The sequence below is a fragment of the Biomphalaria glabrata genome, chromosome 5 (assembly GCF_947242115.1).
Source record: "Biomphalaria glabrata chromosome 5, xgBioGlab47.1, whole genome shotgun sequence".
NCBI lineage: Eukaryota > Metazoa > Mollusca > Gastropoda > Planorbidae > Biomphalaria > Biomphalaria glabrata.
The window spans coordinates 24,279,218-24,299,483 of record NC_074715.1 but is presented as its reverse complement, the minus strand read 5'-3'; the positions used below and the strand labels follow the sequence as shown (position 1 = coordinate 24,299,483).

General features: G+C 37.7%; 1 protein-coding gene across 3 annotated transcripts in view; it reads right to left on the bottom strand.

Annotated features, from left to right (window-relative positions):
- Positions 1 to 20,266, bottom strand: part of LOC106063426 (uncharacterized) — a 93,551-nt gene that overhangs the window by 46,292 nt on the left and 26,993 nt on the right. For 2 of the 3 annotated variants that reach the window (XM_056029544.1, XM_056029545.1), the window contains exon 2: positions 19,675 to 20,105. In XM_056029544.1, the coding sequence (XP_055885519.1) occupies positions 19,675 to 19,911 (237 nt within the window). In that variant the 5' untranslated portion in view covers positions 19,912 to 20,105. Of the gene's footprint in view, positions 1 to 19,260; positions 19,646 to 19,674; positions 20,106 to 20,266 lie in introns of those variants that run through there. The other variant, XM_056029546.1, reaches the window with a different exon arrangement.

Sequence of the window (20,266 nt, the reverse complement as noted above, 5' to 3'; positions counted from 1 at the left end):
AGGTACCTTGGGAGTGAGGTCTAGACTAGCAATGGTTAGGTACCTTGGGAGTGAGGTCTAGACTAGCAATGGTTAGGTACCTTGGGAGTGAGGTCTAGACTAGCAATGGTTAGGTACCTTGGGAGTGAGGTCTAGACTAGCAATGGTTAGGTACCTTGGGAGTGAGGTCTAGACTAGCAATGGTTAGGTACCTTGGGAGTGAAGTCTAGACTAGCAATGGTTAGGTACCTTGGGAGTGAGGTCTAGAATAGCAATGGTTAGGTACCTTGGGAGTGAGGTCTAGACTAGCAGTGGTTAGGAATCTTGGGAGTGAGGTCTAGACTAGCAATGGTTAGGTACCTTGGGAGTGAGGTCTAGACTAGCAATGGTTAGGTACCTTGGGAGTGAGGTCTAGACTAGCAATGGTTAGGTACCTTGGGAGTGAGGTCTAGACTAGCAATGGTTAGGTACCTTGGGAGTGAGGTCTAGACTAGCAATGGTTAGGTACCTTGGGAGTGAGGTCTAGACTAGCAATGGTTAGGTACCTTGGGAGTGAGGTCTAGACTAGCAATGGTTAGGTACCTTGGGAGTGAGGTCTAGACTAGCAATGATTAGGTACCTTGGGAGTGAGGTCTAGACTAGAAATGATTAGGTACCTTGGGAGTGAGGTCTAGACTAGCAATGGTTAGGTACCTTGGGAGTGAGGTCTAGACTAGCAATGGTTAGGTACCTTGGGAGTGAGGTCTAGACTAAAGTTTTCAGAGTTGAGAATCGAATAGAAAGCAGTAAGTTATCTGGCTTGATAGTTTGATTCTCACATTAAAATAATGCAAACTAAGCTGGCAGTTTCGTTGTCAATAATCCTGTTTGATACATTTAAAAAGGTAACTAATTGTGAATCAATGCAAAAAAAAATATGACTCATTATAATAAAATATTAAACAAACTCCTTCTCCCCTCTTTTTTACGCATAATTTTAGATGTGCACTTACTACTTGATATTTAATTTACCATATTCACTATTTCACTACAGAGCATTTTATGTGCAGTGGAAGATCAAGTGTGAGTGAATATAATGGAATGGCTTGATGATTTAGTTACGACAGGCCTGCTCTACTTGTACAGTGTAGAGTCAATAGAAATAAGAAATGTCCAAGAACAGGTCAGCATGTTGACTGCACATATTTCTGTTTAATGACACACGATACCTTGATGACTAATGGAGAAAACGGGGACATGCCTTTTTTTTATGGCAACAAACAAAGCAACACTTTTAATATCTGGGAACTTAGACTAACATTTTATGTTCAGGTGGAGAGAGAGAGAGAAAGAGAGAGAGAGAGAGAGAGAGAGAGAGAGAGAGAGGAAGAAAAAGCAGACAGAGATAACTTACTTCCTCAAGACATTATACGTTATCTGTGTTCACATGCTTTCAAAATTAAGGAACCACAAGAAATACTTGACAGTATTAATTCTCTAGAGCTTAAAGATCCCAACATTGTGCTCCCCCCCCCCCCCCCGGGGGACTAGGAATGTTGTGTAAATGAATGGTTATGGGTTTGTTTACATTGGATGGGGCTGATGATGTGTGCACTTAATTAGCGCGAAGGTGCGTGGTCGGCTTTTTGTTGTTGTTCTTACTTTCACTCTTGAGAATGACATGGAGATAAGTCAAGTGGGGGGGGGGGTGAGTAGTGAAGTGAAACTGTTCATTCAATACATTGAGAAATAGACTCTGGCCCTGACACACAAGAGCCAGAGAGAGCCAGAATGAGATAAGAGAGACAGAGAGAGAGTGGGGGTGGAGTAGAGAGACATTAAAAGGTTTTTAGTACAACAACCACACATTTTCCTCTCCTCCTCGGAACGAACTGTTGTAGATTTGCTGTAGTTAGAGAAGCAGTTGAATCATTTTTTTGTTTCACAGATATGGCCTACATTAAATATACAGCTTGTAGCTCTCAACATTTAGATCTAAATATGGACTTCATACTTTGGATAAAAAGGACCAATAAAAAAAAGTATCCCTTGATTTGTGTAGTCTTCCAGTCGTTCCACACGCACACACAATGTTCATTTTCTTGTGATATTTTGTCTGCTATCTAGATCATAGAATTAAAAGCTGTGACTTAGCTGTGATGATCTTCTATATGTCTTCCCTAGCGCTATTAGAGCATGGAATGGGTTGCCTGAGCTAGCCAGGAAAACCAGTGACTTGGCAGAACTTAGGTCATTGATTAATATGCATGACTAAATGCATGACGCATACGACATAATCATCTTTTTTTTTTTTGAAGTAATGTCTGTATCATATAAGATAAGATAAGATGTCCAAATTTATTAAAATAAAAAATGTGGCACTAATCATTTGTATATTTTAATCTTTTATTTTCGTTCTCAGGTTGAAGCGTTAGACCAAGTCAAACGTAACTCTCTGGATTAGGATTACTTATAGGATTAAAAGTAAGTGAAGAAACAGCGCATCCCAAACCAAGAGAGATTAGAGACAGGATTACTGCAGCCATTGAACCCCATGGTCAACTGCTAACTATCGGAAAAGAAAAAAGGCAAGCTAAAAATCTATGGCCATATTACAAGGTCTTCATGGCTCGCAAAGAACTTCCTTCAGGAAACAGTACCAGGAAAAAGAAGAAGAGGCAGACAGAGAAAGCGATTGGAAGACAACATAAAAGAATGGACGGGCCTGCCATTGAAAGATGTTTTAACTAAGGCAAAAGACAGATAGGAATGAAGAAAGACGGTCGACAAATCTTGCATGGTGCCCCAATGGTCCAGCAGACTAAGGGAAAGAAAAAAAATACAACCTGTAGATGTAGAAAATGTTTTCAATGTATTACATAGTGAAGTTTTTGATCTGTAATGGTTCATAGATAGAACTAACTGATTTTAACATAGGCTGCTAAGTTTTGTCCATTACTTTTTAATGTTACTCTAATAAAACGCCTTCTAAGACTGAAAGTTCTATTAAATGTCTACAAGTACAGACACATTCTTGCATAAATTTGCATACTTAAACAGTACATAACACGACAGCCTAACAAGTGAGTTTCTTCCAGAGTGTGCCAGCAGGTCTGTCTCAGAAGACTGGAAAGTGGTTGAAGATTGATGGTTCAGTGTGGATGTGGCTTTTTATTTTCTGTTTTACTTGTATCTTGGTTGTATCTTAGTTGTACCTTGGTTGTAGTTTTTCCGTTGTACAAGATGGACTATTGTACACTTTTTGTTAGGTTTTTTAAAAATATTTTACACATTTTATTTCAACTCACTCTGTCTGTCTGTCTGGGTGGAATCTCGAATACGTTATTTCTCCAACTTCCCTTTCTCAGATCAAGACGAAACTTTGCTAAATTAGTCATGCCCTTAACAAAACATAAATCAATCGAAAAATGGACTAATTATTTTATTAATTACTCATATTTAATTAATTTCGTTTTAATTAAGGACAATACTATTTGAGGGGAGATAAACCTTGTGTAGAGAATTAGGTTGTCTACTAAACATATGAAATAACTATAAAACCTTCTAATTTCATAATCAATTGATTGACTCAGCGGCTAGTGTATCGTCTTGAGGAGGTTTGAGCCATCAAGTTGAAATCCAAGTTAAACAACTTTAAAACAAATTGCTTTAAAAAAAAAATCATTGAGACCTTTTCTCCGATACCTCCTTCCCCCCCCCCCCCCCTTCCATCTAGTCCACACAATTGATTGGATCCTAGTGTATTAAACAGGATGAAAGCATGTCATTGCGCTAAACATAATCAAAGTTACAAAGACAGTTTGCGTGAAAACACAAACTCAAAATCGGCCCCCGAAGTGGTCCATCCAAGCAGGTAAAAAGGCAGGTATCAATATTTTCAGAAAGAACATCAGAATTAAATTCTATCAAAGACAAATGACAAAAAAAAAAAATGGAGAAAGAAGGTTGACAGATCTTGTGTGGTGCCCCAGCGGTTCAGCAGACCAAAGGATAGGTGAAAGTGAATGTGACGTTAAATGTGAACCTGGCCTGATGTCTTATAATGAATATCTCAATGATCTCATTGTTTTTGTATTCCAATCCTCAACAAAAATTAAAAATTCTTTAGTTCAGTGTTCTATAGTTGTAATGCAGCACTGCAGTTCAGTGTTCTATAGTTGTAATGCAGCACTGCAGTTCAGTGTTCTATAGTTGTAATGCAGCACTGCAGTTCAGTGTTCTATAGTGTTGTAATGCAGCACTGCAGTTCAGTGTTCTATAGTGTTGTAATGCAGCACTGCAGTTCAGTGTTCTATAGTGTTGTAATGCAGCACTGCAGTTCAGTGTTCTATAGTTGTAATGCAGCACTGCAGTTCAGTGTTCTATAGTTGTAATGCAGCACTGCAGTTCAGTGTTCTATAGTGTTGTAATGCAGCACTGCAGTTAAGTGTTCTATAGTGTTGTAATGCAGCACTGCAGTTCAGTGTTCTATAGTTGTAATGCAGCACTGCAGTTCAGTGTTCTATAGTTGTAATGCAGCACTGCAGTTCAGTGTTCTATAGTGTTGTAATGCAGCACTGCAGTTCAGTGTTCTATAGTGTTGTAATGCAGCACTGCAGTTCAGTGTTCTATAGTGTTGTAATGCAGCACTGCAGTTCAGTGTTCTATAGTGTTGTAATGCAGCACTGCAGTTCAGTGTTCTATAGTGTTGTAATGCAGCACTGCAGTTAAGTGTTCTATAGTGTTGTAATGCAGCACTGCAGTTCAGTGTTCTATAGTTGTAATGCAGCACTGCAGTTCAGTGTTCTATAGTTGTAATGCAGCACTGCAGTTCAGTGTTCTATAGTGTTGTAATGCAGCACTGCAGTTCAGTGTTCTATAGTGTTGTAATGCAGCACTGCAGTTCAGTGTTCTATAGTGTTGTAATGCAGCACTGCAGTTCACGCGATATTATGAAAACCTACTTATTAATTGTTGTTTTAAATTATGACCAACTTATATGCATACTAAATAGATTTTTTTCTCTTTAAAAAGTAAACATTATTTTGTGTAAATGTAGTAGTTAGTAGGACAGAACTTACATAACTTAGCAATACAAATGTAAACACAAATTTTCAACAAAAAATCTAAAACTATTTGCATAATTGTGTTGAAAATATGGTAAGTGGTCTACCCCCCTACTAAAGAGCCTTCCGTGTTGGTTACTACTAATAGTGAATAGTTGTAGAAGAGGTGTATTTTTGTGAAAAAAACTGCTTGCATAAGTGATTTAAAGTTTTTACAGGCTCATACTACATTGCAAATACAAACGATTTGTTCCTTGGAAAGATAAGATACCTAACATATTTTTCATTTTATATTTACTAAGGATAAAATTTAGATCAGAGTGTGTGTGCGACATAATATTCCCCCCCCCCCAACCCGGAAAAAATTATATTTATATATGTGTGTGTGTACATGATTAATCTTTATTACATTCTGACCCTTTCGGAATTAGTGGAAAACCTGTAGACTCCCCGCCCTTGCTAGCAAGGGGGTCTGGGGGAGCTCGCAGCGCTCCCCCAGCGCGTTGCCCCGCCGCCGAGCACTATTTCTGGTATTGAAAGCCAACAAAATGCATATTCTGAGGTATCTACAGTGCATTATCTTGCTATTAAAAAGTTTTATTTCAAAAACCTAATGTGCTATTTTTACTGACTTAGACCCTCTCGCGCCATTCCCACAAAAATCTTTCACTGGCAATGTCTGAAGCCTCTTCTCACCTGCTCTGAGGATCTCCATGAAAGTGTGGCGCCAAGTTGTACTAGGATGTCATCGCAACTCTTATTATGCGTAATTCATTTTGTCGGAGAACATGTCCCGCAAAACCTCATGCGACGCTCTGTCACAACCTTACTAAGGGTTCGACTCCCAGTTCGGCATATGATTACTTTGATTTAGAACAGATCTCTATAACTGACTCCTAAAATCTGTCTTAGCCTCTTTGTTGAGCCACATTTAGTCTATTTTTGTTTTTTGGCAGATGACTATTCACACTTTATTAATAGAGCCCAGCCATTGGTATAAAAGGTGTAACCTCTCTTGACTACGCTCATGGAATTACATGCCTGTATTTCGCTTTAGATTTTATATTGAAAAGGGAAGTTTTATCGTCAAAACCATCTGTTGAGGGGTTTTAAACTGAAAAAATCTCTGGAGTTTTTTTTTTTTTTTTTAATTCAAAACCCCATTTAGCAACGGTCATAGAATTTGGTAACTGTAGTTTGCTTGAAAATAATATTGAAGAGAGGTTTTCAACTCAAAACGCTCAGAAGGGGAATTTTAAACTCAAAACCTTATGGAGGGATTTTAAATTTTAAAAAAAGCCATCTGGAGGAGGGGGATTTAAACTCAAAACCCTTCATTAGCTTAGCTACGCTCAAAGAATTTTAATGTGTAATTTGTTTTTTTTTTATATTGAAGAGGTATTTTTTTAGCATCAAAACCCTCTGAAGGGGGATTTAAACTGAAAACTCCCTTTGGCTACGCTCATAGCATTTTGAGTGCGTAATTTGCTTTTTTTTTTAATATTGAAAAGGTATTTTTTAACTTCAAACCCCGCAGGCAGGGGGTTTTAAACTCAAAACCCCTTTGGCTGGCTACGTTCATAGATTTTATAGTGTGTAATTTGCTTTTATATATATATATATATATATATATATTGAATAGGTTTTTTTTTAGCTTCAAACCCCAACTGGAGGTGGGGGGGGGGTAAACTCAAAACCCCTTTTGGCTACGCTCATAGAATGTTGAGTGTGTAATTTTTTTTTTTTTTATATTGAGAGGGGGTGTATCGTAATTTTTGGAGGCGGTTTTAAAGTCAAAATCTTCCTGAGCTATTTTCTTGGAAATTGGGGATTGTCGTTTACATTTTTTTTTAGTTTTGTTTATGGAAGAGGGGGATTTAACTGCAAACCCCCTAGTAGAGGGATTTTTATCTAAAAACCCCCTGGTAGTTTTTTTTTTAACTCAAAACCCCCTCGGTTGTGTTTTGGTAAGGGATGATTTAGTATTAAAATCTCACCTAAAATAAACAAAATGAAAGCAAAAAATCAGTCACTGAATTCCGTTTCCCCCTGGCTACGCCCATGATCTAGGGCCGCCCCCCCCCCATTCAGAGGGCTAGAGTGGGGAGGACAGTACAAGCAATGGCCCCCCCCCCTCTCACCTCACCGAATCGGCTTAGATACCAGAAGTATAGCGACATAATATACAAATTATATATTCAACTAATTTTGTTCACAAACTTTGATTTCTAAATAAAAGTAAGACGCCCTCCACACACACTCAAAGGGCTTACCGCCCCCCCCCCCGGATCCGCCAGTGTGTTCTACACATGAGCTGTCATAAAAATACAACTAAAAGTTCTTCTACAAATAATGCTGGGTGACTTAACCGATCTCTGTACACCCTACAGAAATGTTCTCAAGTCGTTTCTCTTAACATCATATTATGGAGCATTGCACGATAGCGCTTCGGTTGTCGTAAAGTATTAAGTATTTAATACAGCCTTGATTTTCCATACTTTTTTAGTTTCTCATTCTTTTCTATTCAGTTGTATAAAGACCTTTCAAATGATTCAAATAATTATATACACATTGCCATTCAAACTGAAAGATTTAATTGGAGGGATACATAAATAAACTTAATTGCTTTAACTGGTTTAATTATAGTCATTGCTTTACTGGCTGCGCTAGTATGCACAAAGATCCAAATGTGGCAAGCAAGCTGTATATTTGAGACCCCAATGTAATGTCGCTACTTTCTTTTCTCCTTCATATCATTTGAATTGCACAGTCATGAATCATTGGTAGCACTTCGGGAATTATCAGTAGCACTATCTCATCTTGACCAATCCTCAATACAGAAAGAGTCATATGCCTACTGTCACGAATAATAGGCAGTGAATTGAACAGCTGTTTGTAAATACTTGCATATCAGGAGTGTCTTAGTGACCTAGTTTCAGTTTCAGTTTCAGTGAAACGGAACTAACATTTACAATAGCCAGCTGATTAGTAACAGTCAACAGATTAGCAACAGCAACAGTCCACTGATAAGCAACAGCAACAGTCAACTGATTAGCAACAGCAACAGTCAACTGATAAGCAACACCAACAGATAGCAACGACTGATTAGCAACACCAACAGATAGCAACGACTGATTAGCAACAACTGATTAGCAACAACTGTAAAAAGGACTCCACAGCCTGCACCCCGAGATAGAATTCTGTTTAAGCGAATATATAGATCTACTATACTTTATAATAGTCCAATGATAGGCATTTAGATCTAGACATAGAAAGCCGTTTTTGATATCAGCGTCGAGGCAGGTTCCTAGCTGGTTCCAGGTTCAGGAAGTTCTGACTTGAATAGAGGTATTGTAAAAATAGAATATTTTTATATACTGAAAATGACAAAATACGGTCTTTGAATATTGGAGATTTATTAGAACATCGCTATCAAAGTGTAGGCTACCTATCTTTCCGATGCAGAGAAGTGATTATAATAAAATAAAAAGCCAATTGCATGTCTTTTTTACATTACCTCTATTCAAGTCATTACTTCTTGGAGGCCGGAACCTGGATTATGATCTCAAAAGCGACTCTTACGATATTCCTAGAAATTTAACAGTTGACGTATATCGCTGATAAAGGAATTACTACCTCGTTGGCCAAACGGGGAAAATCTAGTTTAACCGCTATAATTTTTAAAGTAAAAATAAATAAATGTTAATTAGGATTGCCTAGATAGGATCTAGATCTAGATTTGAAAGGTTTTGAAAGGACTATCGCCTTCTTGAACAAAAATATCGCGGGCTGGAATGTCCAAATGCAGCTTTTCTGACTGAAGTGTTGAATCAATGAATGTTCAGGAACATTCTGCGCCTAGTCTTCTAAGTCTAGATCTAAATGCTTATCATTGCTTATTAAATCTATACATTCGCTATTAACCAGGAGTCTTTCTCGGGGTAAGGGTAAAAGTAAAATATGTTCCATTCTTGTTTTTTTAATTCAGCATTCATTAACTTTAAAAAGAAAAACAAGAAGTTGCATAAAGTATTTTTCATTGATTTTTTGTTCTTGTTCTAATGTGTATTCACTTCATTAGTTAGCACAATAAATATTTTCTATTCAATCATGGCCTTTAATAATGTGCTGGAGGAAAGCCTGGGCGGTAAATTTGCGAGTGCTGGGCTGCCCACACGTCAGCACACGCCTCTCTTCCATACTGACCGGGTCCAAAGGGATGGCAAGCCATCACAATTTAGGGTCAGGTGGCTGCAGGGGTTTGCCAGAAAGAAGTAGTCTTACTACTGTCCCCCCTTTCACAAGACATTTTGTATGGCGATCTAATAGAAGGCAGGAGAGCCGCTGGTCGCCCACTTTTACGGTATACGGATGTATGCAAACGCGAAAAATCGACAATAGCAACTGGGGAAAGCACTGGATAGATCCACATGGAGAGAGAGCATAAAGGAAGGGTCACGGATTGCAGATGCCATACAAAACAGAAACAGAAAGAAGGGTGAAAATGCAACCGCGCCTGGTGATTACATATGCCCAACCACTGACGCAGCTGTGTATCAAGAATTGGCCTCTTTAGTCACACAAGAAGTAGCTAAGGGAAAAGATCGTCTCTCGAGACGTAAAATGCCACAGGAAATAATGTGCTACCGCCAAAGAAATATGTTAATAACATTTAATTACAATATTTGCATCTTATCCAGGTAATCTGAATAAAGAAGTGATCATTCTTTTAAACATGTCTGCCATGTAGAGTCTAGACTATCTTAATTTCAAACAAGACAAGACATTTAATAATGTAATAAGGAAAAAAACAACTTCAGTATAATTTATTGAACCCTCCGCCCCATCCCCTCTCGTAGCACAAACATGCATACCCAACCTCTTTGCATCTAGGTTAGTGATGTTTATCAGATGAAACAAGATCATATAAAATCGGAACATACAATTACTATAGGAAGTTGCTTTATCTTATACTTTTAAAAAATCTTGTATGAAACGAAGAGAATTATTAACGACACCAGTCCCAAGATATAGATCTAGACTACATCAGTAAAGGAAACGATTCAAATATCTTTCAGAAGAAATGGCTCGATGTTTTTTAAACTTGATGAGTTTACTGCGTAGTTACTGCGTATTTACTGCGTATTTACTGCGTATTGTAATTAGAAGTTACAAAGAACAAAAAAGTCTTGACCTTGGCCTACTCGACTTTTATAGACTATAAATAGCTTGTTCACAAGACGTTGTCAGGTAATATTAATGAATAGCGCGGTGTTTTCTTTATGGGAAAAGTTGAAGCAACAGTGATCAGAAAAAAAGATCTAGATAGCATTTTGATTACAATAAAACAGAGGTCAACATGCAAAATCTCGGGACAGATCAGACAGACAAGGAAATATTTAAAAAAAAATTCTTTTAAAAAAAGCTTATATTAGGCATAGTTGTATCAATTAGTTTGGATCAGTCATGTAATTAAATTTGTAATAGATCTAGACTCACAATAAAAAAGTATTTTTAAAAAGTGGGTTTGGGACAACCAGAATTCGAACTGATAGTTCAAGCCTCATCAAGCCGACATTGTAACCACTCTGCTAGCGAAGTTCTTATGAACATAGAAGATTGTAAAGTTATGTGTTTCTATAGTCTCGTCGTAGTTCATGTTTGTGTTCACTTAGACTAAGACGACGACTAATTCAACTTACACCGCTACTTCAGTCAAGTACGGTTTCTTTCCCTTCCTTGTTCGAGATACTAAACAAAAATATTAATTATCAATACCTAATTAACAAATTGGTTAATTGTGTCTATTGATTCTTGTGTTGTCATGTAAAAGAAATAATTGATTCAGATTTTCACATTGATCCCAGATTTGGTGACGGAGAAATAACGTGGTCCAACGTTTGACCAGAGAGATAGAGTGAGTTGATAGAAGGAGTGAGTTGATAGAAGGAGTAAGTTGCTAGAAGGAGTGAGTTGATAGAAGCTTTCCTTTGGAAATACTTTAACAAAAAACAACAACAACAAAATTATCTAAGAGAAAGAACATTTACAGACATATATCTCAATTTATTTCTGTTTTTCTAAATACAGAATAATACTAATTACCACTTATTTATTAATAAATTGGTATTTTGTTTTGACTAATTTATGTTTTGTTAGGGACAATTAATAATTGTGCAAAGTTTCAGCTTTCTCCGAGAATGGAAAGTTGGAGAAATAACGTGTACAAGATTCCACCCAGACAGACAGACAGTATGAGCTGATATAAGCTTTATACAAATCTGTAAGAAGCTTATATTTAAGGCGAAGTTATTTCATCTTCACTAGTCTCCCCCCCCCCCTCTGTATTTGACACCATAAGTTCCCACAAACTTGTAAACAGAAATAGAAAACAGTAACTTACAATCTGTACAGAACTCAGTGAACCCTAGACCAGTGCTGGGGGGGGGGGAGGGTGAATATTCCTTTAACAGTCTTTGAAAGAAAAGCTTTATAGACTGACGAGTTTCACACTTTCATTGCATTTTTAAAAACATTTCTTGAGTAGTTACAGTAAACTGACAGTTTTAAACAAGCAAAATATAAAACTTCCTTTAAAACAAGGCTTATCTCCGTCCTTACATCTATACCTACCAATAATGCTCAAGTTATTCCCCTTATTCGATATCAAACAAAATAATTAATTACCAATAATTAATTGGCTTATTGAGTATTTTTGTCTATTGATTCCTGTTTAGTTAGGTTCAATAAATAATTGTTTAAAGTATCAACTTGATCGGAGAAAGCGTGAGGGAGAAACAGCGTTAACAATTATTTAAGAGGACTAAACCCAACAAATCTAGTCATATCTGTGAATACTGAAGTATTAGTTTCCCTTGAGAAAGAAGAAGAAGAAGCAGAAGAGAACGAAGAAGTTTCCCTTGTTGTTATTAAACAAAATAATGAATTACCTGTAATTAATTGTATAATTGGTTACTTTTTTTTTAATAGATTCATATCTTGTCTATGTCAGTGAATAATTGTGCTAAATTTCAACTTGATCCGTGAATGGTTGTGGGAGAAATAACATGTACACACTTTTTACCAGACAGACAGACCGACAGACAGACACAGTGAGTTGATATAAGCTTTGTAAAGCTACCGCCTCAATAGGTACTCATAAACGTCAATATATATGAAACTTTGCAATACCTGAAGTTAAAAAAATGCTCTATAAACTTTCAATGTTTAAACATTTAATTTCCACCCAAAAATATTTCCTGTGATCTTATACAATACAAATATAGTAAAAGCAAAGGAAGTATTGTCTTATGTTGATTACGAGGGGCTTCATATAAAAAAAAGCTTAGGGCCTTCTCAAGTCTAAATCCGGCCCTAGAAATGTCCCATTTTTTAATCATTCTTTGTAGTCCAAAAAAAGTACTAGATAGACTTGAGAGGCTACAAGAAGTAATAACACTGGACCAATGAACTAGATAGACTTGAGAGGCTACAAGAAGTAATAACACTGGACCAATGAACTAGATAGACTTGAGAGGCTACAAGAAGTAATAACACTGGACCAATGAACTAGATAGACTTGAGAGGCTACAAGAAGTAATAACACTGGACCAATGAACTAGATAGACTTGAGAGGCTACAAGAAGTAATAACACTGGACCAATGAACTAGATAGACTTGAGAGGCTACAAGAAGTAATAACACTGGACCAATGAACTAGATAGACTTGAGAGGCTACAAGAAGTAATAACACTGGACCAATGAACTAGATAGACTTGAGAGGCTACAAGAAGTAATAACACTGGACCAATGAACTAGATAGACTTGAGAGGCTACAAGAAGTAATAACACTGGACCAATGAACTAGATAGACTTGAGAGGCTACAAGAAGTAATAACACTGGACCAATGAACTAGATAGACTTGAGAGGCTACAAGAAGTAATAACACTGGACCAATGAACTAGATAGACTTGAGAGGCTACAAGAAGTAATAACACTGGACCAATGAACTAGATAGACTTGAGAGGCTACAAGAAGTAATAACACTGGACCAATGAACTAGATAGACTTGAGAGGCTACAAGAAGTAATAACACTGGACCAATGAACTAGAAAGCTATTAGGAATTATTGCATGCAGCACGCAATATCCATAATCTGAGGGTTACAGTTTTTATCTCCCCTGGGCGAGTTACTTCGCCGTCTGTCTTCATAAAACTGTTAAGGTCTTGTATGTAAGAACCATTAGCAAGAATCTTCTATTCTCTTTGCAATTATCTCCTCATAGTATGACTGACATAAAATATATAAATAAAGATAGAATATTGAAAGTATTCTTAAACGATGCAGGATAATTACATAATTGTAAACATAAACTAAACTTCGATACATTCGATCGCTACACAAAATAAGGTCTCTACAATGAAACATTAATGGAACTGAAAAACAACAAACAAAAATCTTGAGTTGGAATTGCACGAATTATATTCCAATCCTTATAATTACCACGCTCTAGTACTGGAATGATATAGGAGCAGATAAAGGAAACTGCTCAGAACTGAGTTCGGTGGAGAGGGATGGTTGCGAACCTCTGGGGGTTCACAGGAATTGAGAATAAACGATAACAGAACATTTGAATCATTGCTATCTAAAGTGAAACCAAATAATCTCAGACAACTTTGGTTCTCCAATAATCTCAGACAACTTTGGTTCTCCAATAATCTCAGACAACTTTGGTTCTCCAATAATCTCAGACAACTTTGGTTCTCAAATAATCTCAGACAACTTTGGTTCTCCAATAATCTCAGACAACTTTGGTTCTCCAATAATCTCAGACAACTTTGGTTCTCAAATAATCTCAGACAACTTTGGTTCTCCAATAATCTCAGACAACTTTGGTTCTCAAATAATCTCAGACAACTTTGGTTCTCCAATAATCTCAGACAACTTTGGTTCTCCAATAATCTCAGACAACTTTGGTTCTCCAATAATCTCAGACAACTTTGGTTCTCCAATAATCTCAGACAACTTTGGTTCTCCAATAATCTCAGACAACTTTGGTTCTCCAATAATCTCAGACAACTTTGGTTCTCCAATAATCTCAGACAACTTTGGTTCTCCAATAATCTCAGACAACTTTGGTTCTCAAATAATCTCAGACAACTTTGGTTCTCAAATAATCTCAGACAACTTTGGTTCTCAAATAATCTCAGACAACTTTGGTTCTCAAATAATCTCAGACAACTTTGGTTCTCAAATAATCTCAGACAACTTTGATTCTCCAGACTACAATTTATTGTTTGCTTACGATTGAATCTGTTTGCATATCTGTTAAATCTGCAGATAGTCTGCAATTAGAACATATTTGTGTTGCTGCTAATCAGTTGGGTGTATCGATTGTCTCATTAAAAATAGATAATTGCACTTTATTTGGCTGTCTCTGGACTCTACTACACATGGTCAGAAGTACAGGTACAACAAAAAAAGGTTGAAATAAAAAGGGGAGATAATGAAATGTTGTTCTTGCTATCAGAGCTGAGACACGCGTCCTCCTTTCGTCTAGACCTCACTATTCATCCTAGCCAGACACACACACACACACACACACACACACTCGCATATCAAAGAGAATTGAAACAACTAAGTTAGCCCTCCCAGGCCATAACTATTATACCAGGGACTACAGTGCACATAATGCACACAATGCTTCACAGGCCACAACTATTATACCAGGGACTACAGTGCACATAATGCACACAATGCTTCACAGGCCACAACTATTATACCAGGGACTACAGTGCACATAATGCACACAATGCTTCCCAGGCCATAACTATTATACCAGGGACTACAGTGCACATAATGCACACAATGCTTCACAGGCCATAACTATTATACCAGGGACTACAGTGCACATAATGCACACATTGCTTCACAGGCCATAACTATTATACCAGGGACTACAGTGCACATAATGCACACAATGCTTCACAGGCCATAACTATTATACCAGGGACTACAGTGCACATAATGCACACAATGCTTCCCAGGCCATAACTATTATACCAGGGACTACAGTGCACATAATGCACACAATGCTTCACAGGCCATAACTATTATACCAGGGACTACAGTGCACATAATGCACACAATGCTTCCCAGGCCATAACTATTATACCAGGGACTACAGTGCACATAATGCACACAATGCTTCACAGGCCACAACTATTATACCAGGGACTACAGTGCACATAATGCACACAATGCTTCACAGGCCACAACTATTATACCAGGGACTACAGTGCACATAATGCACACATTGCTTCCCAGGCCATAACTATTATACCAGGGACTACAGTGCACATAATGCACACAATGCTTCACAGGCCACAACTATTATACCAGGGACTACAGTGCACATAATGCACACAATGCTTCCCAGGCCATAACTATTATACCAGGGACTACAGTGCACATAATGCACACAATGCTTCACAGGCCATAACTATTATACCAGGGACTACAGTGCACATAATGCACACAATGCCATACGTCTAGAAAGGGCATGTTCGTAACACAAGCATTTTAAGTCTTAACGCCAATTTTTTTTTTTTACAAAGCTTTTATCAACTCACTCTGTCAGTCTATCTGTCTGTCTGGGGTACTATTTCTGTATACGTTATGTCCCCCACACCCATCCAATTGAAGCTTACACAAGTATTTTGTTGTACATAGAAACAACAATATCGATCAAAAAAAAAGGTAACCAGTTAGTTCATTAGTTTATTGGTCATGAATTTATTTTCTTGGTATTGAAAAAGGGAAATAAACGCTACTCATTAAGAGTTGTGGCTGTATATGTTTTTCCCGTTTGTATGTTAACGTTTTTCCTGTTTGTATGTTAACGTTTTTCCTGTTTGTATGTTAACGTTTTTCCTGTTTGTATGTTAACGTTTTTCCTGTTTGTATGTTAACGTTTTTCCTGTTTGTATGTTAACGTTTTTCCTGTTTGTATGTTAACGTTTTTCCCGTTTGTATGTTAACGTTTTTCCCGTTTGTATGTTAACGTTTTTCCCGTTTGTATGTTAACGTTTTTCCCGTTTGTATGTTAACGTTTTTCCCGTTTGTATGTTAACGTTTTTCCCGTTTGTATGTTAACGTTTTTCCTGTTTGTATGTTAACGTTTTTCCTGTTTGTATGTTAACGTTTTTCCCGTTTGTATGTTAACGTTTTTCCCGTTTGTATGTTAACGTTTTTCCCGTTTGTATGTTAACGTTTTTCCCGTTTGTATGTTAACGTTTTTCCCGTTTGTATGTTAACGTTTTTCCCGTTTGTATGTTAACGTTTTTCCCGTTTGTATGTTAACGTTTTTCCCGTTTGTATGTTAACGTTTTTCCCGTTTGTATGTTAACGTTTTTCCCGTTTGTATGTTAACGTTTTTCCCGTTTGTATGTTAACGTTTTTCCCGTTTGTATGTTAACGTTTTTCCCGTTTGTATGTTAACGTTTTTCCCGTTTGTATGTTAACGTTTTTCCCGTTTGTATGTTAATGTTTTTCCTGTCACTTCTGACCAAGTCGAAATCACACCAATTCATTCTTCATAAGTCAATTAGAAACAAATTAGTTCATCAACTAGTCATAGTAGTGGCAATCAATTAATTTAGGTTTATTTAGAAAATAAAGGAGGTTATTCCGGCTGTATTGAAATAGATAGCAATGATTAGGCGGCTCTTTTTCTTAGATTAAAACAACAACATCTATGCTTTAATATTTATTTTTCTTTATTTTGGTGTCACGTTAACAGAAAGATAAAAACCTCAATTGAAGAAATTCGAGAAAAACAAAATCAGGTTGGCAGAGATGTTATGAAGTGATGTCTTCAGAACAGTTTCTACTTGGAGGATGGAATGATGTGTGTTTTACTTCAATGTCAGGGTTTGAAACAAAGTGATAATGTCACGTGATTTGGGTAATTTTCAAACATGGAAAAAAAATGTTTTTTTGTCCTTTGAAAAATATATTATACAGCTTTGCGCTCCCTACACCTTTTTAAAAAATTTTGGAGTGGGTGGAACTCACACAACAGTTTAAGAAACGCTGATCTATATCTTTTTAATGTGTGTGCTATCAATTAAGGAACATTAACAAATTGTTCCTAATATCCTGGAGTTCAAGGTAGTTCATGCGCTCGTGTTCATGACCCTAACCCTGAGCTGATTGTTTTAACGGGGTCGGATATAGAACTAGTAAATATAACTTTACAAATTCCACTCGGGATGTTTAGCCCGTTAATGTCGAGACTACTAGATGTACATACAACGTTTCGTTACAGCACCACGACAAGCAATCAACACACCTTTTTCACTGACAAACAATTAGTGCTAAAAGAGGGTAAACAGTGCTGGCGTGATGTATGTGAAGAGAGCAGGAGAATATTTGTGGAGACACTAGTTTTACTTCATGAAAGACACCAAACAATTTCTTGTGACTAGAATGATAAGATAAGCATATTGCATTCATCTACGTTACCTTTCGTGAATAGGGGATACATTTTTTGTGATATGCCAGACTATTTTCAACTCTGTACGAATAAAAAATAATTTGTATGCTGCTGAGCTGTAGACACTTTTGTAGTTTATGCCATAACAAAGAAGCGTTCTGTTTTTCTTAAACAATGGACAGCGTCCAGTTTTCTATGACGACAGCGTCCAGTTTTCCATGGCGTGCGACTTGTTTTCAATATTTCAGACGATTCTTCAGAAATTAAAATAATTTTCTCCCCCCCCCCCTTTCACAATAGGATGAAGGGACGCCCTTGCTCTTAAGTAGAAGTACAAGTAATAGTACAGAAGTCTTTCACTTGATTCAAGTGGCTTCTCATTGGAGGTCATTTCATTCCTTAATGCCTCATTTAATTCAGTCATTCTAACTTTGTGAGACACATCTGGTCCAAGTCACCCAGTGCCTCATTTAATTCAGTCATTCTAACTTTGTGAGACACAGTGATCCTAGTCACCCAGTGCCTCATTTAATTCAGTCATTCTAACTTTGTGAGACACAGTGGTCCTAGTCACCTAGTGCCTCATTTAATTCAGTCATTCTAACTTTGTGAGACACAGTGGTCCTAGTCACCTAGTGCCTCATTTAATTCAGTCATTCTAACTTTGTGAGACACAGTGGTCCTAGTCACCTAGTGCCTCATTTAATTCAGTCATTCTAACTTTGTGAGACACAGTGATCCTAGTCACCCAGTGCCTCATTTAATTCAGTCATTCTAACTTTGTGAGACACATCTGGTCCAAGTCACCCAGTGCCTCATTTAATTCAGTCATTCTAACTTTGTGAGACACAGTGATCCTAGTCACCCAGTGCCTCATTTAATTCAGTCATTCTAACTTTGTGAGACACAGTGGTCCTAGTCACCTAGTGCCTCATTTAATTCAGTCATTCTAACTTTGTGAGACACAGTGGTCCTAGTCACCTAGTGCCTCATTTAATTCAGTCATTCTAACTTTGTGAGACACAGTGGTCCTAGTCACCTAGTGCCTCATTTAATTCAGTCATTCTAACTTTGTGAGACACAGTGGTCCTAGTCACCTAGTGCCTCATTTAATTCAGTCATTCTAACTTTGTGAGACACAGTGATCCTAGTCAACCAGTGCCTCATTTAATTCAGTCATTCTAACTTTGTGAGACACAGTGGTCCTAGTCACCTAGTGCCTCATTTAATTCAGTCATTCTAACTTTGTGAGACACAGTGGTCCTAGTCACCTAGTGCCTCATTTAGTTCAGTCATTCTAACTTTGTGAGACACAGTGGTCCAAGTCACCCAGTGCCTCATTTAATTCAGTCATTCTAACTTTGTGAGACACAGTGGTCCAAGTCACCCAGTGCCTCATTTAATTCAGTCATTCTAACTTTGTGAGACACAGTGGTCCTAGTCACCTAGTGCCTCATTTAATTCAGTCATTCTAACTTTGTGAGACACAGTGGTCCTAGATTACCAGTTTCAAAACACAACGTACATTTTGAGATTTTTTATTCCTTATCATGCTAATTATTGGGTTAGACTGAATGATTTGGTACAGAGCACCTTTAAGTATACGTGTAACAGAACACAGAATTCCTCTCAAGGTTTGTTATAAGTTGAATTCTTGTAAAACATCCCATACATTCACAATGTTTGCTTAGATATTTTGTGTGTCCATCTGACTCTCATGTCTACACCAAAGACTCACCTGGGTAAAGACCAACACTATTTGGCTCTGGTTCTAGCTTCCTGTCTACACCAAAGACTCACCTGGGTAAAGACCAACACTATAGATCCTCATGTCTAGACCGAAGAGACTCACCTGGGTAAAGACCAACACTATAGACCCTCATGTCTACACCAAAGACTCACCTGGGTAAAGACCAACACTAGAGACCCTCCTGTCTACACCAAAGACTCACCTGGGTAAAGACCAACACTAGAGACCCTCCTGTCTACACCAAAGACTCACCTGGGTAAAGACCAACACTAGAGACCCTCATGTCTACACCAAAGACTCACCTGGGTAAAGACCAACACTAGAGACCCTCCTGTCTACACCAAAGACCTACCTGGGTAAAGACCAACACTAGAGACCCTCCTGTCTACACCAAAGACTCACCTGGGTAAAGACCAACACTATTTGACTCTGGTTCGTGCCTTGTAAAATCCAACGACACTTCAAGGGCGCTGGAAAAGGCTTAGGGAAGTTTGGCGTGGAGATTGTCCCATTCTTCTCCCGCAGAAACTCACCGCACTGCGCGGGGGCATTGTCCGCTCCCTTCTGTGCGCAGTGTACCAGAATTAGTAGAGGCAGAAGCAAGCAGAAAAATGCCACCCGTGGTTTCCCCTTCTTCATTTCTCAGGTAGTCTGAGTGTAAAGGAAGCAGTGATCATTTCCGACAGCCAGGTAATTGAAAGTCATAAGTCACTAACCAGCACAGGGCAGATAATTCAGTTCATGAGTGCAAGTGTCAGTTACTGGAGAAAACGGGAAGACATGATTCCGTTGTGAAAGTAAAACCACAAGCAACATTGGAGCAGAATTTTAAACTGAAAAGATACAAGAAATAGTTCAAGAAAACATTTTCATAAAATAAAAAATGTAATATTCATTCAAAGTGTGTTAATGTTCGGCGATGTCGCCAAGGAATCATTGCTTTAAGATAACCATAGGACTCGATGTTACAAATAATTGGTAAGGAATAAATGCT